This window comes from Corapipo altera, unplaced genomic scaffold (assembly GCF_003945725.1).
Source record: "Corapipo altera isolate COAL_440 unplaced genomic scaffold, ASM394572v1 23b, whole genome shotgun sequence".
NCBI classification, from domain to species: Eukaryota; Metazoa; Chordata; class Aves; order Passeriformes; family Pipridae; genus Corapipo; species Corapipo altera.
The window spans coordinates 13,945,784-13,969,949 of record NW_020884885.1 but is presented as its reverse complement, the minus strand read 5'-3'; the positions used below and the strand labels follow the sequence as shown (position 1 = coordinate 13,969,949).

Genomic DNA, 24,166 nt, shown 5'->3' with positions numbered 1-24,166 from the left:
ACAAGCTCACTTCTATGTGCTGCAAAACAACTCTCTCCAAATTTCTCAACTGCATGTATGTGTGGGGTGTTAACTTGAGACTTTGTTTCTCTGCACATCATTCTTTACCTTAGCAGGAGTAAGGGCAATTTTGCAACCCCCCACAATGAGCCTGTAGCATCCTGTGGTGTCCCAACAGCAGGGGAACCAGGAAAAGCTGATTTGGGGAGGGAAGGGAATAACTGCCTCCCCAAGCTCACAGTTTAGCTGTAACTGGAAAGAGATGAAAGGTGGCAGACAAACTTTTTCAAATAAATGCATCCTTCAAGCTTACTTGGTGTGAGTCTTTATCTGGCCTTGCTTGCAAATAGATTTATTTATCCTCTTAGCTTTGTGCCTCTGGGTTGCCTCTGGCAAGAGGGGATGCAGCAGCAAAATAAGACTTGTAATCTAGACAAGATCTGATACAGACCTCTGCTGTGGCTGCACTTATAGGTTGTCAGCAGACCCTATAGGGTTTTTTAATGACAATTTGCCTGTCTGGCTTGATCTGAAGTATTAATATTTGGATTGAATCAATTTCTAAGGCTGTGACTTTAGCAGAAAAGATGGATAAGTAAAATTTCCAGATATTTTTAAGATGGGGAAAGGGGAAATGAAGTGGTTTTTTTTGGTTTTGTTTTTTGTTTGTTTGGTTGGTTGGTTTTTTGTTTGGGTTTTTTTGGATTTGTTTTTTTTTTTGTGTTTGCTTTTTTATATTTTTTGTTTTTGTTTTTTTAAAGCATTTTCCACAGGAAAAGGGAAAATCTGAGAAGATAAGTGAAACACCTGTAGTAACTATAGGGACCTAAACTTTTTTTTGAAGAAACCTCAAAAATGAGATAATGCAATCTACTTAGCACATGGAAGTACTGATAATACATTCATAAGTACATTATAAATTCTTAACTACTAACATATATATTTAACAGATATAACTGTTCATTATTGTGTACAACTGTGTATTTTGGTTGCTGACATAGCTCTAAAATAAAAAAAAAACCAAACATCTTTGGAAGTAGAAAATATCAGTAATACTAACTTTCAAGCAAAGTAGTTGAAAGACTGTAGCCACAGTGCTCAGAAAACATATGTAAATTGAAACCTAGTGTTCTAGTGCAGGTAGAAAATGAATTCATATTTCTTGAGAAAAACACAAAAAAAATAAGGTGACACCCTCACATATATATATGTATATATATACACGTGTGTGTGTGTATACTTTTTATTATAAAGTAGTTTAAAATGACACAGTATCAAATACCAGCTGTAAATTTTCCCTGCAGAACATGAGAGGTAATTACCTTGATCTACAGATTGAAAAATAAAGAAATAAATACTTTATTAATAAACTGAAAGCATTTGGAAAGATTACAGTGCAATATCACTCCAACACTATGTTATTGTTCAGACAAAAAAATATCTACAGTGTAAGTGGGTTTCACTTCTTTTTCACATTATGATTTTTTTCATTCCAGATTTCTTCCTCCCTCCTTTTTCACATTGTTTTTTTTCCCCTGGAAAGTATTTTTTGTTGCTGTTGTACAGAGCATGACATGTGTAGTCCATTATTTCTGTTGAACAAATCTAAAATCTGAATGGAGATCCCAACAACTTAATATTTCCCTCCAAAGCCCATATTTCAGCTAGAGAATCTTTGCAGAACAGTCACCTTTCATTTGTTGCTAGCAACGTTTTGGAATGTTGCAATTTTTTTTCAGTGTGTGAACATATTTGTCCAGCTTACTGATTGTCACTGCCCAGTTGAAAAGGCTCTCCCTGGCTGAGAATGTCACAGAACAATGTTTCCTTCTATTTATACTCTACAACATTACTCTAGTTTTGTATTCCTGCTTGTTGAAGGGAGGATGCAGAGGTGTGCTGCTCTCTGTGCTTGCGGTGTCTTACCTGGTTGCCTGGTTCTGTGTGTGTCATGGATGAGCCAGCCTGGTATATGGTTACAGGAGGCAGGTTTATCACCCAGAGCAGTAATGCCAGGGCAGGGATGCAGTATGGCAGCTCATCAGGAGACCATGGTGGTGTCCAGGCAGTGGTGTGACAGCAGGGTCCACCGGGACTGAAGAAAGATGTGTCTTGCTCCTCAGCTGATAGAAGGTTCAAAAGTGCAACTTTGACCTGATTACCTGTTAAAAGCAAAAGCTGTATGATGAACTAGGGGGCAGGTGTCTCTGAGTGTTGTGTGCTACCTTGATATTGAATTCTTTCAGAGGGACAGAAGGCTTTATTCTCTGCCAGTATGATCTCTGTAGTAGGACTGTACCTTTTAGGATGCAGTAATAGTGTGTTATGTTGTGATTGCAGCACCTTTCTCTGGGATTCTCAAACCTTGATAACTGATTCACCTAGTGCTGTTGGGAGAACAAAAAGATAGGTGTTTTTTTGCACCATTCTTATGTTTGGGGAAGTGGGAACAAAAGTCTAATCAGATATTTAGATGTTGTGATCTGCGAACAGGCATATTGATATCTTGACCTGTCTGGTCCATGATAGTTGAGTTTATCTAGAAGGACTAGCTCCTGCCAGTTCTTCTGCAGCTTGGGACTGCATACTGAGATAAGCCAACTGCTCCATATAGCAAAAGAAATAGCTTCATGGAAACAGAATAGGTAGGAATAGAGAAGTAGATATTAGAGAACTAAACTGGCTTACTGTGCAGTTAAGCAAACAATGAGCTAGCACAAAGGAAGAAGAGAGTGGGACATTTTCATAGCATTTGGCCCTTTGATCACCTCCATCATATGACTGAGGGATAGCTTATGTGGCTGCACTATTATGGTAAGAACCATTTTATTTTCTTGATTCCCTCCCTGTGACCTTTCCTACTTCTGGCAAGTGTTTCAACTGCTGTGTCTGTTGTGTTCTCATGTGTAGCTGAACAAAAGAGGATTAATGAATGTATAGCACTCACGATGAGACCAGTGCTGGAGGAAAGCACTACAATATGCCTAACCTTTAGATAACTGCATGCAAAGTGGATAACATCTGAAAAAAATCATTCTTATATGTTTATTATAGATCTCAGAAAAGGCAAACGCATGTCTCTCTTCTCTCTTGGCAGAACCAGCTCCTTGCGAAAGGCTTGCTATTTATGGAGGAGAAGGTCAAGCTGTGTGAAGGCAAGTATAGTAGTAAACCTGTTTTGGAAAGGAGTTGTGCTTTGATGTTTGGTCAGACAAGATGTTCTGCATGTCTGGGAACTGTACAGCCCCTTCTGGTGCTGTAGTAGGGTGTCACACAACCCCTCAGGAGCCAGGTTGCACTGCAGCTCTTGTGAAGCTGAAGGGATGGAGGACTGTTTTAATAGCCACAGAACCACAATTCTCCCACCAGCCATGGCTTTATCATGAGAACAGGAATGTGAGTTTTGTGTGGCAGTTGAATCTGGGCTCAAAGCCGTTCTGGTCTAGATGTGGATCTTGTTGCAAAACTACTTGGAACTGCCTTCTGCCTTTTATTTCTCAATGTGATTTGCAGCTTGATGTAAGCACAATTTTAGATACTCTGTCATGCTTTAGAAAACTGTCAAGCTTTGTGTACATTGAAAGAAAAAAAAGGTCCCTTTGGTGAGAATGAAATCCTTCAGGAAAGAGGTTGATCAGGCATGAAGTTCTGTTCAAACCACTGGGGTACAGACACTTGCTACTGCACAGTGTCTGTAGATCAAGGTTAGTGTGATGCAGCAGCTCTGTTGGAGTGGGGAGTTGGTCACACTTAGTAACTGTTTGCTCAAGCAAAGCAAGCAAGTCTTTATTCAAAACTAAGCTGCTGTTTGGTTTGACCCAGTTTTGTAGCCTGTAGGAAGATCTCTTACTAATCACCAGTTTGTTGTATGTGGGTCATTAAATGCCAATAGGTGCTTATAATCTCACATCGTTGCTGGTCCTGGATTCCTCTGCACTGTTCTTCACTAAATGACTTCACCCAGCTGGCAGACTGTAGGATTTGGTCCCTGGAGGAGTTAAGCAGTTGCCAGCCTCCTGCTTGGTGCATGCTCCTTTGGCACTGGCCCTGTAAGGGAAGAAAAAAGGCAGACTCCTGCTTTTTCTCTGATGTGGGTACCTGACCTGCCACAGACCTTCAGAATGAGTGCTGCACAGCTTATCATAGACTTGGTTTCTGTATTTGTGTAAAACTATTCCATTATCTGCTTTAGCATTAGGAAAATTAAGTCTGAGTCTGTAATAGGTTGAGAGCTACCCAAGAGTATTTTGCAGATGCTCAAGTAGTTTGGGTAAGATGAGATTTCCTAGGCAGATAGCAAAACCCTCTTCAAATGCTTCATTTTTCTGTCCCTAGTTTAAAGTGATACTGGAGACACTTCGCCTGTGTGCAGGCTGGCATCTCTGTAGATGACTCATGGGCACCTTTCTTTTATAACGTGTATTCTTGTTGCAGGTCCTGTGGTCACAGTGACAAGAATTTCTTGTACACACTTCTCAGTTAGCTCTGTCTTCCTGGAAAATTTCTACTACCCCGGCACTCAGATACAGGATAATGCTCCTGTTGCAGGGCATGGCAATGTTTTACTATGTCTGTTTTTCAGTCACAGCGTCTTATTTTAACATGATTTTTTTTTATACAATCTGTCAGAATCTCTTTCAACACCTGTAGGATTTATGATTTCTTGAAGAAGCAAACCGTTCCTACTTCCCCTTCAGAAGGAGAAGTGATCTATGACATTTCATTCTGTCTCCACACAGCAAAGCATTGCAGTCCTGGGGAGGAGGCAAGAGGAGGAAAAAATTTAAACATTCAGTTACTCTGTTTCCTGTTGTCTTTTTCACTTACACTTGGCTGTTGCTGCTAATGGGTAGCTGTTATGGGGGTGTTGTGTGGGTTCTTGTCTGCCTACAGTTCCAGTTTTGAAGCCAGAGTCATACCTGACACAGTGAAGCCTCCCTTTGAACCTTTCTGTGGTTTTTGATGGGCTCTCTGCTCAAAGTGAAATGTCTGGAGGATCTAGTCCTGTTGGCTCTCTGCTCTCTGGCTATGTCCTAAGCAGCACAACCCATGGGCAAGCATGTTGAAAGTCCATGTTGAAGTCCCCAGATGGGGAAAGCACTTCAGTACAGAGTAATAAGGCTCCTTTGAGTTGCAATTTTATGTGTATTCCAGTTCCTCATGAGGGGCCTTTAGTCACCTTAACGCTGAGCCTTCAAATCTGTCTTGAGTGTCCGTCTTCCATTACTGCTCCTTGAGTCTTGACTGCATGTAAGCTCCAGTTAAGGCTCCATGAAAGGTATCCTGGAAAATCCTTTTGTCAGAAACTTGTACTTTTAGACCTGTGTCTGTATTTGCACCTGAATTTTCTGGGGATGTATCTAAAATAACACTGCAAACCTTTCACCTTTGGGAAAAGTCTCCTAAAAACTCAGAGGCTTTGAGCCCAAATGTTGAGGAGCACTCAGCTTTTTAAAACAAACCTATGAGCGTAAGTTTATCACGGTTGTATTCTTATCATGGGAATCTTGTCATGGGAATCTGCCTTGATTTTAAGTACCCACTTACATTTGGGTATGTTTGTTTGAATTGGAGTCATATGAAGAGTGGCTACAAGTGAATTCCATTCAGGAACCTTCGCAAATGCCACATTTGAGAGAAGCACAGTGGCTTTGTGTCTTGTCAGGTTCCTGATTGCTGCTTGATAGTTGGTGGATGCCAGAGGGGGCTCAGCTCTTGTAAATTGTCTCCCTGACCCAGTTGCTGACTCAGTTGGATGATGTTGGATTATCAGTTGATGTTGGCTGTGACCTGCTGGTTTTCAGATTCAGCTGCTAATATGTGGCTGCTCCGCCACTAGTGGGATGTGCTGTAAGACTGTACAGTCCTTTGCTGTGGATTTAAAGCCTCCAGTTGAAGAGGGACTTCACTCTTTTTTTGGAGTTGGTCTCATGTTTTGCACAGAACTGTTTTCTTTGCAGTAACCCACAGAACAACTTATGGTTGCAGCCTTGTGTCTCTGCCAGCTAAGGTGAAGCTCAGCCAGGCAATGTCCAGTTTTGGGCAGAAACTGTAAAAGTGAAGGGTGGGTTTGTAGGTCTTACCTGAGGAATTACAGAGTATTTGGAAAATCAAACTTGATTTTTTTTGTAGGTGAGGATCGCATTGATGTCCTATCTGAAATCTGGGATCACTATTTTACAGAGACTCTGCCTACACTTCAGGCAATATTCTACCCGGTCCAGGTAATCTTAATTATAACTCCATCAGGTAAAGCAATGTAACTGCAATGCTTGCTAATGGCAAATGGAAACTTCTCTGCCAGCAGCACTCTTTAGCCAGTGGCTAAATAGGTGTCAAAACCTTTAAACTAAATCTGAGAGGAAGCAGACTTTGTCCAAGTCAGCATTAACTGTGTAAGAAGGATTTCTAAAATCTCTTGGACAACCACAGTGCTTTGGGCTCAATTTATTCACATTTGTCTACCCTCTCTCTGTGCTTAGCTAAGCTTGGACACTGAAACTATTTGGACTATACCTGTCCAGACTGAAGCTCTGAGCATTTATAGTTCTTCCATTTTTAAGTAGCTGGCACTCTTGGTGCATATGATAGCACTGACAACTTGTCTTCAGAGGGACAAATCTGAAGACTAGATCAGGAGAAAATGTGTTTAACTCACCCCTAATTGCTTTGGAGGGCTTATAACCCATTTGTGCTTTTGGGTAATCCTCAGTTGAGGTTTTTTGAGGCTTTAATAAGAGGTCACATAAATCTATGGGTTAAAGATGAATGAATGATTTTATGTAAGACCTTTTTACACTGGGTATTTTGAAAGCTGAGTATCCCATCAGAAGTATTGAGCCGTATCATTTTTAATGTAGGTTTAGTCAGGGTTTCTATATGAGCAGCCTAATTACGTTCCATGAGAGGGAAAGAAAAATGTACCTCATGCAGAGAATGACGTTCTTGGAAATGCTAGTCTCCTCCTCTTGACTTTTGCCTCTTCCACAAGACATCATTTCCAGAGCCTTTTAAAATTATTTTTCCCTTGTATTGCTTAAAAGGCAGCAGGTAAAGCTCAAAGCTTGCCCTTTTCCTCTAATCCTAAACCAGAAAGGACTTCTGCAAAGACAGACTCTAACCTTTCTACTGTGTTTATTTTTGCTCTTTCCTTGCTGCAGATGCTTAAAGGTATGTGTTTGACAGGTAAAACTGTGCAATTATAATACCATCCCTTTCTCTCCTTTTGCAACTAATTCACAGTGAGGGAGTGACCTAATCTATTTAGGCAGGGGTTTGTCTGCACTGTAGCTACCTGTGTGCTGTGGAAACAGTTGAGCTGTGTGTCATACCCACTGATGCTAAGAGTTCTGCCACGTACTAGAAAAATCTACTCCCCTGCTATTGAAATGTCTCTGGTCAGAAATTGAACAAAAATTACAGCACTGTGGGTACAGCTTTTGGAGGTAACTTGGTTATAGTGGTGAAAGTGTGACTATGGGACACTGACATTCTTTGAAAGCACAATTTTTTTGCTGTATTTCCCTTGTAACAATATCTAAGTCACTCAAAATATATCATAGAAGCTGTAACATTAGGCAACTATTGCTATTTTATGGATGAAGAACTAAAAGGTAACAGACAGCATATTTAAAGCTTTGTAGGCACCTTAAGTTCTACACAAATGTATGGATTAAGCTGCCTAAATACATCCAAGAATTTGACTTGGAGTAAGCTGCCCTAGACTACCACAGAGACAGTTACAAGTGCAACAAGATATAAGAAATTGCTCTTATCCCAGACCACTGTCCTAATAACGAGATTGGACTTTTCCTAGAAATAGGGAACTATATGTAACTATTTATGTGGTGTGTCACAACATGTGAAGAGAGCTCATCTAACAAGTCTTTCATCAAGCTGCAGTTCTTCGCACGCTACTCTGGTAGATGGGAAAGTCAATTTGTTGTTGGTTCCCTGTCCTTTCCTGCAAATGTCAGCATGATTATTTACTTGTGTTCTTCTGTGATCCCAGCAACTGCCCATTCAGAATGAAACTAAGTCAGCCAAATATGTGAGCGTATGTTACCAAAGGTAGTAACTAGAAGTAACTTCCTATCTCAGCTAAGTTTAAACCCGAGGCTCATAGCTGTTGCAGAAATATGACCTTTAAGCAGCCAGGTTGGTTAAATTGCTGTACAGAGGGAAACTATGTAAACAGGTCACTGGCTTTTATATAGTTGCAGCTGTTGATGTGAGTATTGATGTGGAAAAAAGAATAACAAATCTTGTTTTTTTTGGCACAGAAACATGTTTGCATTTTGAAATGGGGTATGAAGTTAATGGGACTAAACTGCATGATATAAATAAAAAGTTTGCAGCTGCTGAAATACAGTTCTGAGATACATACTGGTCTTAACTACACCTCCGTGTTTCTAAACACACTGTGGTGGTTTAAAACCACAAAGTGCTTTTATTACATCCAAGCTACCCTCCAGACTATTTGCTTTAATTCATATTTACATATTGATGATGCTGTTAATTATGACATTAAACCTATTATGAATTAATGTTTAACTGCTGGTAATTCCTTCCAGCTAAATATTTGCCATGTTGAGTGTGTTATGGAGATCATAAAATGATTCCCAAACAGACCATGGGGCAGAGATTAATTTGCTGAGAAGAACAAGGCAAACTTTTCAGGCTGGAGAGTACTGGGCACGGCTGCGAGGAAAATTTCTGCTGTTAAGCTGCAGTGGGACAAGAGAAAGTCATTCAGATGTTAAGCATAGCATCGGGAAAGATGGTAACACCAGAGTGCCAAATGGAGTTTGACTGTGTTTAAATATGCTGAGAAATATTACATCATCCGTTAGACATACTCACTTGTGTTGTTGATTTTAAAAAAGTAACTGTGAGGACATGGAATGCCTTGCAGTGGATATTGAAGCTGATGCTTTTTAAAATGATGTTTAGTTCAAGCAGTCTGGCTAGCTTTGTTCTACCCTAAATCCTAAAGTCTGTAATGGACTAAATTGTGGATTTTTGTCATATCAGCAAGGTCTAAAGTGCAGATACTGAGCAAAAAGAGAATCCAATATAGACCACAGGTAGGCTTACTTAAGGAATAAACTGTACAAAGTTCTTTCCCTACCAAACCTTCTCTGGTTTCTCAGCTCTGAATGGCAAAAGCACAAGCTACATCCAGCCTGGACTTTGAATGTTTGTGACTAAATTGGATGGCAAGTGGATTTCATGAATATGTAGTCTTTTTAGTGAAATACAGGCCCATTTTTGGCTTCACTCCAAACCTAGTGGTGTCTCAGAGGACGTGATGCTTATTTCAGAATTTGTGTGAGACAGAGCCTGAGAGTAAACCAAGCAAAGAATACTGTGAATCCTCAACCTGAGTGACTGGGGGGTGTTTTGCCACAGCAGCAATGGGCAGGACAGACCCTTCCTGTCTGTGTGCATACATGTGTTGGTGCAATGCTCGCACATCCCTTTATCAACTCTTAGATATTGTCTTCTGTGTTTTTTAGGGTCAGGAGTTGACTATCCGTCAGATTGCTCTTCTTGGCTTCAGAGACTTGGTCTTACTAAAAGTAAAGCTGGAAGAAATTCTTCCTCTGGTCCAGACAAAGCTTCCAGCTTCCATTGTCCAGATGCTGTTAATTCTGCAGGTGGGGAGCCTCTGCTCTTCGTCTGACTCCACTTGGCTATCTTGACCTCATTAAACTAGCATGAACACTGGAAAGGAGAGTGGGGAGGGTGGAGAGTGTGATGAAGTGGAAATAATGTGTGCTTATTTGAGAGTGGTAACTGCAGAAATGGGGGCTGAATTTGGATGTCCTGAGCTTTCCTAGAAACAGGTAAGGATGTTGCCTTGAAAGAGACTGGTGTTTGTATTTTCTTGGTACCTCTCCTCCCTATCTAAGAAGTCTCTCAGGACTCTTTCTTCACATAAATTTTTATTTCCCAGCTTCTCTGAATGCCTCTTTGTGCCCTAGTTCTCCTGATTTCTCAGCTTTGCAATGACAATGTGAGTCTCCATCACAGCAGATAGTGGAATTTGAATGAGCTGTGGTTTCTGGCTGTCCAGTGCCAGCTCCTTGGCTAGCTGACATGCTAGGCAGTGCCCTTGAGAGGAGAAATACCTTTTGTCAGTACATGCTATACGTCTTTCAAAGGCCTCTCCCAAGAGACCCAGATCTGTGAGAACTATCCTCTTTATCCTGACCTCAACAGATTACTTTCCAAACACTCCAAATACAGCCAAGTATACCAACTGTTTAATCTTTTTCTATATTGCTCAGCCTGACAGTCCTGTAAAATGCCATATTACTTGTTTGGGTTCATAGAGTCATTCATAGAATGCTTTGGGTTGGAAGAGACCTTAAAGATCATCTAGATACAACCACCCTGGCATGGGCAGGGACAGCTTCCACCAGATCAAGATGCTCAGAGCCCCATCCAACCTGGCCTTGAACACTTCCAGGGATGGAACATCACTGTTTGAGTGACTCACCACCCTCACGGTGAAGAATTTCTTCCTAATAACTAATCTAAACCTACCTTCCTTCAGTTTAAAGCTATTCCCCTTGTCCTGTCACTACATGCCCTCTTAAAAAGTCCCTCTTCAGCTTTCCTGTAGGCCCTTTCAGATACTGAAAGGACACAATGAGGTCTCCCTGAAGCCTTCTCTTCTCCAGGCAGAACAACCACAGCTCAACCTTTCCTCATAGGAGAGGTTCTCCAGCCCTCTGATCATCTTTGTGCCCCTCCTCTGGGATTTGCTTCAACATATCCATGTTCTTCTTGTACTGGGAGCACTTAACTCCAGGTGGGGTCTTACCAGAGCAGAGTAGAGGGGGAGAATCACCTTCCTCAGCCTGCTGGCCACACTTCTTTTGCTGCAGCCCAGGATGCAGTTGGCTTTCTGGACTGCAAGTCCAGAGAAGAATTGAGCTTCTCATTCACAAACACACACCCAAGTCCTTTTCCTCCTCAGGGCTCCTTTCAATCCATTCTCCACCCAGCCTAATATTTGTGCTTGGGATTGCCCCAACCCACGTGCAGTATCTTACATTTGACCCTGCTGAATATCATGAGGTTTGCACAGGGACCTCTCAGGCCTGTCAAGGTCCCTCTGGGTGGCATCCCTTCCCTCCAGCATGTTGACAGCACCACACAGCTTGGTGGCTTTTATTTCTTCTCCAGTGTAATGAGTGTCTAGGAATGAAACTTTCTGAAACACAATTATAATTGCAAAGGGGCTAAGCTCCTAGCTCTGTATAATTTCTCACTGTTCCGGTGTTCCAGTGACCCAGACTATAACAGTGGGAGATACCTCAATTTCCTAGAAATATTATTTTAATAAAAGAATCTTGAGAGCAAAGAGGGTCTCAAAGCAACACATTTGAGGAAAAAAAGCTTATTGAGGCTTTGCAGGAAGTTAGGTTTGAACTGTTTCTGAAATTACTGTTAAATTGCTTAGTGTTATCTGTCATCTTCATACCTGTAAGCACAGAGGGTGCTTTGCTTGCAGTCTTGCCTAGGAAAATAGCAGTACTTTGCCCAAGGTGTGTTAAGGCTTTTCTACAAAGAGATGTTTCCTGGTAGAAGTGCCCTGGTGTAATTATATCACTGCAGTACACTGTGCACATCCTCAGTGTGACCATACCTTGAACCTTCCTGTCCCTTGGTCAGAAAAAAGAGCTGGCTCCTCGGTTTGCACGAGGTTATGACTGTGACTTGAACAAGGATCTTGACCTGAATGGCACACAAACCTCCATTTGGTCTTATCAGCTGCACATGGTCTACCAGAATGGTTGGGATATTCCAGTGCAGAGATATTTGACAGACAAAGGCTTTTCCCAAAAATCTTTTAAGGGTAATGTTGACTTTTTGTGTTTGATTTTCAGAGTGTCCATGAGCCTACTGGCCCCAGTGAGGGCTACCTACAGCTGGAAGAACTGGTCAAGCAGGTGGTATCACCATACTTAGGTTTGTGTGAGGATCACAGCTCCTCTGGTAGCACCTGCTTACTTGGTAAGACATGCACATTCTACAGAAGCTATTATTAGGGTACACGGGTTGATTAATGTGAGGCAGTGCACATTTGTGCTGGAAAAGGAGACAGTGCATGACTGTGAGAGACAGAAAACAAAGTCTAAAACACCCTTGAGAAGGTCCTGGTTAATATTTCTGAATGTAGATTTTTGTGACGGGCTTTTTATTTTCCATAACTGACTGAACTATTGGTGTCCCACCATTGCATGCACACACACACACACAGACAGACACACATCCCTGAAGAGTCTCTCTTGTCTCTGGAGATGGACTGGATTTAAAACTCTCTGGTCCATGACTGGGGTACTGCCTCCACCCCAGTGAGAGACCGCGCCTGGTCCTTTCCTGCCCACTCTCTGTCCCTGCTTGCTACCCTGCTTCATCTGCCTGAATTCCCATGCTCACTGCTGCATCAACCAGTCTTTGCAAACTGCAGAACTGTTGCATGTTAATTTTGAGGGATTACAGCAATTCTTGCATGGAGATTTCCTTCGGTCTGAGGATCCTGTTTAAAAAAAAAATAAAGTAATTACAGATCCGTGTTTAAACTATGGAAAAATGGGTCTAGGTAAGAGAACAGGCACTTCAGGAACAGCATGCTTATAGTGGGAAACTTCTTTATACATGATCCAGGAGCTCTGCTTGCACATGTGGCCAGCCAGAAGAGACTGGCTTGCTAATGGGCATAGTGATAGTGATTTATAGTCAAGAAGATTTAAATAGAAGAAGTGAAAAAAGCTCTAGTCTCCCTCTGTTTTGATAAGCTTTAGCGTTTGCTTTGACACAAGTTGTAGCAAGCTGGAGACACACAACCTGTCTTGTACTATGCCTTTGAAGCATAGGGGAAAAGATGGTCTTGTGGTAAAAGGACTCAGACAACCTGTACCTGTAACAAACTCATGGCATCGCTTTAGGCAAACTGTGGCTCAAGAGTTTTGCTCTTGTGATTGCTGGGCAATCACGTATCCAGGTATGAGGCCCCGGACCCAGAGAGTCAGGCAAAAGACAGTCAAGAAGAGGATTTGTCTGGAGGGTCTCCCATCTACCAGATGGATTACAACTACAGCTATAAAGAAAAAAAGAAGGGTCGTTGTAGTAGGCGACTCCCTTCTGAGGGGATCTGAAGGCCCTATATGTCGACCAGACCCATCCCACAGGGAGGTCTGCTGTCTTCCCAAGGCCTAGGTGGGGGATATTAGTAGGAGACTCCCTGAGCTAATCCAGCTCTCTGATTATTATCTGTTGCTGATGGTCCAGGCTGGCAGAGATTACATCAATGAAAGAGGTACCTGGCTAATTAAAAAGGACTTCAAGGCACTGGGTTGATTAGTTAATGGGACAGGAGAAGAGATGCTCAAGTGGACTACCCTCAGTTCCTGCAGTAGCAGGGATGAATGAGGAGAGGAGTAGGAAAACCAGTCTTATCAATAGGTGGCTAAAGGGTTGGTGCCACCGGTAGAACTTTGGTTTTTTGAACCATGGGGCAAATTCTATGGTACCCAACCTGCTAGAGTCAGATGTGCTTCATCCATCTAGCAAGGGCAAAAGGACTCTAGCCTGTAAGTTGTTGGGGCTGATCAAGAGGGCTTTAAACTAGGTTTGAAGGGGGAAGGAGTTGAAATCAGGTTCTCTAGAGATGAGCTTATGGGTGAAAACCAGAGTTAGAAGTGAAATCAGCAGCCCAGCTGAAGTGCATGTACACCAATGCACGCAGCATGGGTAACAAACAAGAGGAGCTGGAAGCCATCGTGCAGCAGGAAAGCTATGATGTAGTCACCATCATGGAAACTTGGTGGGATGACTCACATGACTGCCATGGGTGGCTACAAGCTCTTCAGAAGGGACAGGCAAGGTAGGAGAGGTGGAGGGGTGGCTCTCTATGTTAGAGAGACTCTTGAGTCTGTAGAACTTGAAGTCAGTAATAATAAGGTTGAGTGCCTGTGGATTAGAATCAAGGGGAGGGCCAACAAGGCTGACATCCTGGTGGGAGTCCCACCAAGTAGCTGGCAAATGTCTCAAAATTGCCAGCCCTTGTTCTTGTGGGTGACTTTAACCCACCATATGTCTGCTGGGAACTCAACACAGCAGAGAAGAGGCAGTAGTATCTTGAGCTTGATTTAAAGTGGGAGAGGAGTGCAGCAGGGATAGGTGTGAAAGGGGACAGGACCACTCACAGAGGGGAATTGTAGAGAACAATATTCCCACCCGCTCTTCTGTTAGCACCCTTCTTGCTTTGCCTGTGTAAATTAGCTGTAACCTGCATTGTAAGGATGGAGCATGCTGAAGGGATCCTGTTTTCTAAGAAACAATGTTTATATTGGGGATAGGAGAGAAGATAAAATTAAAACATCCACCCTATTTCCTGATATATTAAGCCTAACATCACTGCTGATCTGAGTTTGCTTCCAAGTTTATATTCCTTGTCATAAGGCACCAAAATAGAAATAAAATGCCTGGTTAAACTGTGCATGACAACTCTCTTAAGAGACTGTCTTTTGTGGTCAAGAAAGTAGAGGGGGTAAAGTAAAGCAATAAATGAATATTCAGGGTTTAGCCTAATTTCACCTGGTTCTCATCAGAAAGGATTTTAATTTTCTTGCACAAAAATCATCTGTGGATATTTTTTCAATGAAAGAGTTGGGTCCTAATGCCCTTCAAAACTACAGCTTGCTGTGGCTTGAGCTGCAGGTGAAACCTAAAGAGTATACGCATTGTAACCAGCCTCAAAAATTATTTGTGCATACTCCTAAGCAAAAAAATGACCCAGTTTGAATGAATGTATTTCTGGCAGTAGCAGGGTGAAGTGTTGTCATAGCTTGGCTGCTGCCAGTGGCGGAGTTTTGGCTGCTCACCCGTGCCTCCCTGCAACAATATCAAGTTTGTTTTCTGCTTTTGTTCCTGATGCAAGCTTCCAAAACTCTTTTATAACCTCAGTGATAAGTGCTTTGCTTTGCATTTTGTTACTCTCTCTCTTATGCTCACCAATCTTGGTGGAAGCCTTTTATATGGTTTAAAGCCTTCTGAGTTTATGAAATGAGACCCTGCACTTCAGTGAAACTGGTGAGAAACGAGACAGGTATGGAATAGCTTTATCAGCTGCTGTGGAGATAGACCACAGGAGGTGTTTAACATCACATGGCAATGCTGCACAGCAGTGGAAGCCAACAGGTGCTGGCTGATTCATATTGTCTGATTCAACCTGCTAGAGGAGTGAGAGTGAGCCAAAGCACAGTCTGACCCCTGCCTTTCTAAAAGTTTTCAGTATCAGAATTGAAATAGCACTTCATGATATGGGGCTGGGGGCTGTGCCTTGGGTCTGAGTTTTAAACCAGGCATTATTTCCCCTTAATGATTTGCTGAGGAGATCGTACACCCCATACCCATCAATTCTGTGTCACTGCCTTATCCCTGCTCCCCAAGTGCTGTCTTTCTCTCATGTGCCCTTACTCCAGGCTGTTGTGGACTGCTTCTGCACACTGTTAGGTGTTTTCTGCGTCTAGCACCCAAACCAGACATGTTGTAAGGTGGATGAAGTTTTCTTATTCTTTCATGATCTTTGAAAAATACAGTGGGATAATGCCAGCAGAACGGCCTTTACCTAGGCAGATGGAGAGGCAGTGTAAGCATCAGGACTTTCACACTGACAACAGCTAATGGCACCTCCTGAGAGAAATTTTTCAGAGGAAGGTATGGCAACTCAAGTCCTCTCTGAACGTTTTTTTGGAGACTTCTGCCACTTTACTTTCAGTCATTTTAGTGAACCTGCACGTGAGAGCTCCTACTCAGTCCTCATCCCTGGATAAGGAAGGAGATCACCAGGATGCTCAAGAAAGTCCCTTAGCTGCACTTGTGATTTTTGACTCACTTTTCTCACAGGCACCAGCACCATTGCCTTATAGCAGGACAGGAGGTCTCTCCTTACTGGGGGAGAGGCAGATCTCATTTCCAAATCCCCAGCAGTATGAACCAATGAGCACCTGACTGTTTTCCAGTGGTAAGGAGGTGGGACACTATAGCTGCACACTGAAATCTCTCTGTTCCCTGAGGCCAGCCTAGCAGTTGGAGCAATGCTTCATCTGTGTGCTACTGACCGTTCTGGCTTCCTTTTTCTCTTCCAGAGAGACGGTACTCCAGATCCCGTCCTAAGACTGATGTACTGAATTATCCATCTCATACGACGACTCGGCAGCCCAGTGAGATGGCCCTGACCCCACTGACAGAGCAGGAGGGTGAGGCTTACCTGGAGAAATGTGGTAGCATCCGTCGCCACACTGTTGCAAATGCTCACTCGGATATCCAGCTCCTGGCAATGGCCTCCATGATGCACACAGGAATGGTCATAGAGGAATCAGACAGTACTGACAAATGCCTCCTCCTGCAGCCCACTTGTTTCAGCCACAGGCAGTGCTCCAGTGAGCCCAGTATTGCCGATGGGCCAGAGGGAGTTGTGGCAGCAGCAAGTAGGCAAGATTCTGCAGAGCTGAACTGCACATCGGTCAGCTAGAAAAAGTCTTGCTGAAGAGTGGAGAACCGTATGCACTAAGCTGGACAAAGTGTTGTGTTGTCCTTGATGGGGAAAAAAAAGAAAAATTTTAATTTTTCTCATGTCATTGAAATGGCCTCAAGGATTATTATGTCTGAGAATGCTCTCTAGATTTGATTTTTTACCAGTCTAGGATCATTGTTGATGGAGGTACCAGGGTGCTCCCAAATGACCACTGAGGGCTGCAAAGGTTTTGCTGTTTAACAGCACAGTCTATCTTCTGTAAGCTTTCTCCCTCTACTAGTATAAATCTTTTGTCATCAGGTTTCCTTCTGTTTCTTTGATCTGATACAAACTGACCTCTTTCTGCTTTTCTCCATCTTTCGCAGTGTTGTGCTGCTTATTTGCTCTTCATTCCTGCAGTAGAGACCTCTGTGCTAAATGTTCTCTTTGGTTCTGGTACAAGTGCGGTGAATGTTGAGGACTGCATTTCTCTCTTTTAAAGTTGAACTCAGGGATGAAACCATTTGAGTCCTGCAGAAAGATCTGCTGAGGTGGCTTGTGAGAGAAGGAGATCCTTCACTTTGCCTCCCATGGGCTTGGATGAAAAGCCCAAATTGGAACAAATCAGACCTACTCTTTTCCCAGACCTGAAGAGAACTGAGTGTACATGGAGTCTGAGCTGAGTACTTCATATGTACTTTATTTGGTTCCAGTCGTACTTGGGGGTTGTGGTATAAACTGCGCAAAGGAGGGCTGGGTGTGTAAATTGGGTATAAAATGTAATCCTGAGAATCCTGACATGTTGGCATCAACTTGGTCTCAAAATTTCTGTGGTGATAGGGCTACAATGAAAAGAGACAACTAAATGGATTCCTTTGGGAAGAAGATGCTGGGCAGAGTCTGCATTTGTACAAGAGACGTAGAGGTGCTTCTCAGCACTGGGCCATCATGATACTAGACCAGGAGGTGATGAACAGGATTTCATCCTTGGCGCTACCCTGGTAATTTTAGCACTTGCAGATTTCATGAGACCAAAGATAACCAAAGAGGCGTAGAAAGGAGTCCTGTCTCAGTGGTGTATTCATGAAGTACTCCTGACCTCCAGTGGTATCTGACTCAGTGCAGTATTGCTTTTAAGATAAAGTGAGGGCTCTTTGCAGTCCTTGATTTTGTTTTTATTTTGAAGATTAGGAATGGTCCAGTTTGCAAGTGTCTGTGGCAGGCACTGCAGTGTCTGCTTTGTAGCATCACTTGGTACTCAAATGCTGCTTCTATGGGAACAGAACCAATCTGTTCAAGCTGTCCCTTGGGATACTCTGCCGATGTCTTGCTAAGCAGATTTGCAAGTGTAATTACAGGCTTGAAGGTGAACTGAATTGCTGCCTTAAATGTCAAATTCCATTAAAAATGTGGGCATAACAAAACTACCACTTGAATCTGTAAATAAATAGGTCTCGACAAGGAAACAGAAGGTTAAGATGAGCCTTCAGGATGTTTTTTTGCTTTGACATTAACTACAGCATTTGCCCTGCTTCTGTTGGGCACTAAACGTTTCTACTCCACTGGCTGCACTGAAAGTACAGTACCAACGTGTCAGGACTTGGCCTTAGTAGCATGTGCAGCAAAAAGAAATCAGACTAGCATTATTATCTGGCAACAAAGCACCTGAAATACCAGCTACGAGCACAAGCCACACCATCTTTATAAATGAGGTTGTTGCTTTTTCTACTGTAGTTTGCAAATGAAGAAAGAGATATTGAAAGGACCTACTTTTCCTTGCTAGGCACCCTAATTGGCCTTTGTGTGAAAATACCAAATGTTTTGATCACCAGCTGTGCTTACATGTTGAAGAACAGAGCTTGAGTTGTGCTGGCTGCCTCCTCCTCAGAGCATGCACAGTCGCATGGAATGTGGCTTTAAGCCGCAGGAAGATGTGGCTTTAAGCAATCTTCCCTTCAGATGGATTATAGGGTAAATTACTCTCCTATTCATAAATTTGACTGACTGACCAGGCCAATTTATTTGTTGTCTTCTGCCCCAGGATGGCCATGGACTGTGACGAACCTTCAGAACCTCTGTGCCAACAGCCAAACCTAGTAGACCATGCTGGTATCACCTTGGCACAGTCCCTCCAGCGTGGGGCAAATGAAGGCGTCCTGCTCAAAAGTAATTTCTTTTGCCCCTTGCAGTGATTTAAAGCCTTCTCTTAGCAGCATTGAGGCATGTGGAAAAGTGATCACCCTGCAGCATTTCAGTTCACTCTTATGAATGCTTTTCTTCTTTATGTTTCTCCTCTCTCCATTTGACTTTTGTAAATACCCAAACCATTTGAATTTGTGAGCAATACCCTCTTTTATGCTGATTAGAATGATTTATTTATTTCCTGACATATTGTTGGATCATCTCTAGGGCTAATAGGAGTTAGTCCTGATTTTAACTTGAATTTCTTTAATTTTACACATATGTATAATTTGAATTATATTGGTTTTGTCTCTGTTACTTTGCAAAAATTTGCACCAGGCCCTCTGAATCATGCACTTCCCCAGCTGTTTTGTTTTTTAGGCAGAATTAAAGCTGGTGGCTTTACTTTGTAAGCTGAAATAAACAAAACCTGTTCTGTAAGCCACACTAAGTATATGGTCATAAGTACCACTTTTACAGCCACGTGAGATTGCACAAGGCTCTGCAAATGCAGACCTCTTACAGGTAAACTGGGTGAACCTGGAAGTGGTTTGAAAGCTGTGCCCTGCAGCTACCATGATGGTAGCATGAGGCTGCAACTGAAGCACTGAGTGTCTGCTCTCCACTGAGGAAGCTCTCAGTCCCTTGGAAGCAAGAAGCTAACACAGTCCCTGGGCCAGAGCTGTGGCATGAGAAACATTTGCATTTTGGATACAGGGGTCTGGTTTGGGGTTGTGCTTTGCTCACTGTGTCACACAGCCAGGGCCACAGGGCAGGTCTTTTCTACCTTTATGGTAACCAACTTGAGAAAACCTCCTGGAAATACTGTCAGAATGGGAAGAAGGGATTTCTCTCACCACCTCTTGAAGTCTGTTACCTTCTACCTTGATAATTACCTAGAGTAAGTCACCTCTCATCAAGACCGAGTCTGTCTTCTCTTTTTACTCAGTCTCCTTAAGGTAAGTGATTAATTCTCTCTATCCATACAATTCTGTCATAAGCTTACAGAGGGGGACCTCAGCAGAAAGCTATTCTTAGTACAACTTGCCTTTTTCCTGACATTCCCCATAGGCAAGCAGCATGTTTTTATTGCCAGCAAGTAGAGCTTCTTCAGTCCCTGGTTAGGTCAGCAGCAACTTGGTTTATTTTTTTGTTTGTTTGTTTCAGTCAGAAGAAATGCAGTAGGTCTTAGTGCTGTCACTGATGGCAGCAGGGGGAACACTGCAGGGTTTGAACTGATGCTGAGGTAGGGTATTGCCCTTTTTTTAAGTCCAAATGACAATGGGTTCACCTGGAAGGAATGGACTTTTGGCACTTACAACTGAATCAACAGACTGAAAATGTTTGGCTCTTGCAGGCAGCCTGTGTGTCCCAGAGAGGAGAAACTGAGGGTCTAGTGAGAGACAAATTGTGGTATTTATAGTGTGCTTACTTGTATGAACTTCTTAATCGTACTGTACCCTTGGAGTAACAGGTTTCCCTTACTGGATTCCCTGTTCCTTCCCAGCCTGGACTCTTCCCCATACCAGCAGCAGGACTCCTGGACCTGGCACACACACTGTATTGTGTGTGTAGGGTGTTACAGTGACAGTGAGGGGAGCAGTCTAGAAACTCAGCCAGAGTTGATGAGACTGACTTGCACCGAGTTGCCAGAACCAGAACTGAAAGCTCTGTGCTAAGAACAAAAAATGCTGCCAGTGCAGAAGGCTGCAGGCAGGGCCTTCGTGACACTCAAACTCCCACTCTTGATGGATCTTTCTCATATTTAGAAAAGGCTGAAGAAGGGTGGTTTTTAAGAATAGGGGCAATACAAGTGAAAGCGAGTATCTCTCCTCATTCTCAACTGAATCTGGAGGCAGATAAAGATTTCTTCAGCTGTGAAAATTGCAGCCAGAAGAAGCAAGCGATTGTGTTTTATCCAGTGATTTAAATGTAGCAGACACCTACCTGTTCATGAGGCCAGGGCCCCTCCTCACAGAGCCCTCTCCATAGCTCTGCCAATCTCCTATGCAGTTTGGTCAGTGACGTGTCTTCAAGGGGCTGCGGAGGAGGCTGGGAAAACCCATCCTCTTTGTCCTTTGTGGTAAACCACCTACTCCTGTAAGAAATGTAAGCATTATAAAAAGCCACAAACTAGGCATCAAAACTCCCAGAAGAGGCCAGTCTGGCTGTATTCCCCGGCCACCCCCTTCCCCACCTGGAACAGGCTCTTCAGAGCCAGCACCACTTCCCACTCAGGAAAGCAGGTGAGGAGGCAAGACCTACCCTGGTACAGATGCCCCACAGTGCCCAGGGAGTTTCCTAGGGGTACGTGAGCTGGAAATTCAGCCCACAGTCAACATGCTCCATAGGAAAGTTGCTGCAAAATTTCCTCTTAGTTAAAAGTGGGAAGAGTGGGGTATTTGGTATTTCCCTGAGCAAAGGGGAGGTAATTTATCATCATATTCATGTTTCAAGCATGGAAAGCGGATCTGGTAGCACAACAACAGGTTAAATGGGATATTCTCACTTTTCCACACATTTGGAGAGTGCTTTCTCTTCACCTTGCTATCCCAACGGCTCCAGGTAAGGGCACCAACCACTCAACTACATAAACAAAAGCTTTAAAACAGAAATACCAGCTGTTAAAGCAACTTAGCAGCAAAGGTACAGCACATTCTCATCAGTATGGTGCTCAGAATTGCATGCTGTAATACAGCTGCCATGTTCCACCTAAGAATTGGCTGCCCTTTATTCATTACTTGCACCTGAAGATACTTGCAGTACCCTTGTTAATTACATCCAACCATTATTTCCATCTGGAAGAGCAAGTGCTGTATAATTGTTGTACCAGTTTACCTCTCCCCTGTGTGTAAGCTCATCCCTTCCTACCCCAAGCATTTCTCCAAGTTTTGTGAAAGCTGTCCTAAGTACACAAGGAGTGGCAGCAGAGATGTATGAATAGTTTGGGTGCATTTCACCAACCCAAATGATGAAAAGAAGTAACAATTCCAGTACAGAAATAAGCGAACTGAAAATTGTCATTATTCATCAGTAGTTGCTGGCTGTGTCTGGCTGACACACTCTCTGGGCAACAAATATGGTTTTGTGTGTAGGAGACTCACCTGTATGGAAGAATGTATGGCAGAGAGCAATGAAGAAGACATATATGGAGTTAAAGGAAATAGCTGACTAGATTAATCCTTATCCAAATAATTGGTATAATAGAAGGTAGGGTAGAGGCTTAATTATAGTTTGATCATCAAACTTTTTAATGAGCAAAAGGAAAGAAAATTCCTTAAAAAAATCTCCAAAAACTAACAACTAAACTAAAAGACAAGGATCTTGCCTACCCTAAGCACCTACAATGGAACAGAGTAGATTTGTAGTAGCTATAAATTGCAGCAATATTTAGGGACTTGCTGTTTCAAGTGCCTGTCATTAGGCTTCAAAGCTAACTCTCGCTTATGCCAAGAGCTTGTTTGTAATTCTTGTGGCATAATTATTACAGACTGTACAGTAACAACTTCTGTTACATTGGAAAATAGATTGAAGTCAGAGAGCCATTCTTTCTGACCTTGGAATTTATGAAGTCAGCTGCACTGGCTCACGTACAGGAGTTTTTGCAGTTGCTAAAATAATAGAAAAAAATTTTTTTGTTTAACCTGAAAGAATTAGTTCTGTGAGAATTGCTTGGGCTTCTCAAAGAGCAGACAGACCAGTTACAAGATGCTCAGATTCAATTTAGTACTGCAACAGGACTACCTAGAAAGTGACAGAATTTGTGTATGTTAAATACCAGTGAGAAAGCACAGACTCTGTGCCATAAATTACCTACCCTGTAGGCATCCAAGACTGATTTACACCCGTTATTAGTAAGCCAGCCCTCTTCTCCACTGTGGGTTTTTAATCCATTTCACACTAAATGCTTATTGACAAAGTTATCAATGGTTCTTGGAGCAGAAACAAGTTCAGCCTTGTCTCCTACATAACTATCTCTGAGGGACAGCTTCATTATGACTATGCTAAACCCACTGTCGTTGTCCGCACTCATCCCAGGCTAATGGATTATGTATTTACTGTGTGGTCATATATAAGAGGTGAGAGAGGCTGTTCTGCAGGAGGGAAGTGATGGTACATGTGAAAATTCCCCCTTAAGCAGTATATGCACTATATTTAGAAGAAACACCCTGTTCTAATAATTTCTCTTTCCCCTCAACCCCCATGGTGGGAATGGGAGGGGAGTTCTGATGTGCATTTTGGGACTTCAAACATCGAGGATTCAGAACCACTGTCCATTATATGTTTGAGTGAGTGCTGGGGAGGGGAGAGGGGAGGGAATTTCCTGTGGTTTTTCCCCATCCTGGGAGAGGGAATTTCTAGTGGTTTTCCCCCATCCTGTTTTTTTTTTCAGAAGATAGTGGTGGCTGAGCAGCACTGCATTTGGCAGTGCAGATGGAGCTGCTCTGAGCTCCTCCATTCAGCCTGTCACTGAATCTCATCAGTCTCTCTTCTGCCTCTAAAATGTTAGACAACTTTCTTCCCCGAAAGCCCTGTGGCAGACTGGAGACATGCTGCCCGCTGCAGCCATAGTTCTGGTTAAATGCGATAGCTCAGCCTCAACAGCACTGGGTTAAGAAAACTTCTGTCCAGCTATCCAGGAGCCACTCTGGGAGTCACACTCTCACCACCTGAACCAGGACTGAAGACTCTTCATAAAAGCCTGAGCTGGATCCCTCCTCAGAGGCACGAGCTGTTATTTTGTTATTGCACCATAATTAAATTGTTTTAAAGAATGAGATATCTGAGATACAGAGTTGAACCAGTAAGGAAACCTGGTCTGACTGTGTGAGTGTGGTGTGTGTGTGGAGTCAAGTGGGGTACCCATTGGGTCACTGGAGCCACCTGATGCGAAGGGGCTTCAGTCCCAACTCAAGTGGTGGGAATGTGACTGCCAGAGTAGCTCCTGGATGGTTGGACAGGAGAGTTTCTTTAACAACTGCAGCAAAATGTGGCTGCCACCATCTAGTCATTGCCATCAAAGACTGTCCCTTAGTCTTTAAAAGTCCTACTCACTGAAAACAAAGTAACTGCTGAAGTAAATGAGATCTGAGAGCATTTACCATAAGCTTCCTCCTAGCTTATTAAAACGTGTAAGCTGCTGTGAACAAGACACCCACACTTGTCAGGTAAATTAACAAAAAGGCCCATTTTCAAAAGCTTATTTCTTTGACTTTACCCAATGCTTAATCTAATCCACTGTTTGTCTGCATCCATATAGCCATCCTCCTTTGCTTGGGGTTTACAGTGTAGAGTGGAAATTGTTCCAGATCTGTACTCCTCCCACCTTCTCATTTTTTTTCCTGAATAATTGTCATGATAAGCTGATTGACTTACAGAGCCAGTGATGTCTTCAAGGGGCAGCAGCAGGCCTCTCTCCACCCCTCCTCTGGATTGGCAGTGGCTATAAAG

The 24,166-nt window shown here is 42.9% G+C and overlaps 1 protein-coding gene across 2 annotated transcripts in view; it reads left to right on the top strand.

Annotated features, from left to right (window-relative positions):
* PRR5L (proline rich 5 like) overlaps positions 1 to 16,623 on the top strand; it is a 40,955-nt gene extending 24,332 nt beyond the window's left edge. The window contains exons 5-9 of one of the 2 annotated variants that reach the window (XM_027642257.1): positions 3,098 to 3,155; positions 6,133 to 6,224; positions 9,519 to 9,659; positions 11,901 to 12,027; positions 16,167 to 16,623. In XM_027642257.1, the coding sequence (XP_027498058.1) occupies positions 3,098 to 3,155; positions 6,133 to 6,224; positions 9,519 to 9,659; positions 11,901 to 12,027; positions 16,167 to 16,552 (804 nt within the window). In that variant the 3' untranslated portion in view covers positions 16,553 to 16,623. The remainder of the gene's footprint in view (positions 1 to 3,097; positions 3,156 to 6,132; positions 6,225 to 9,518; positions 9,660 to 11,900; positions 12,028 to 16,166) is intronic. The other variant, XM_027642258.1, reaches the window with a different exon arrangement.
* The last annotated feature ends 7,543 nt before the right edge of the window (positions 16,624 to 24,166 follow it).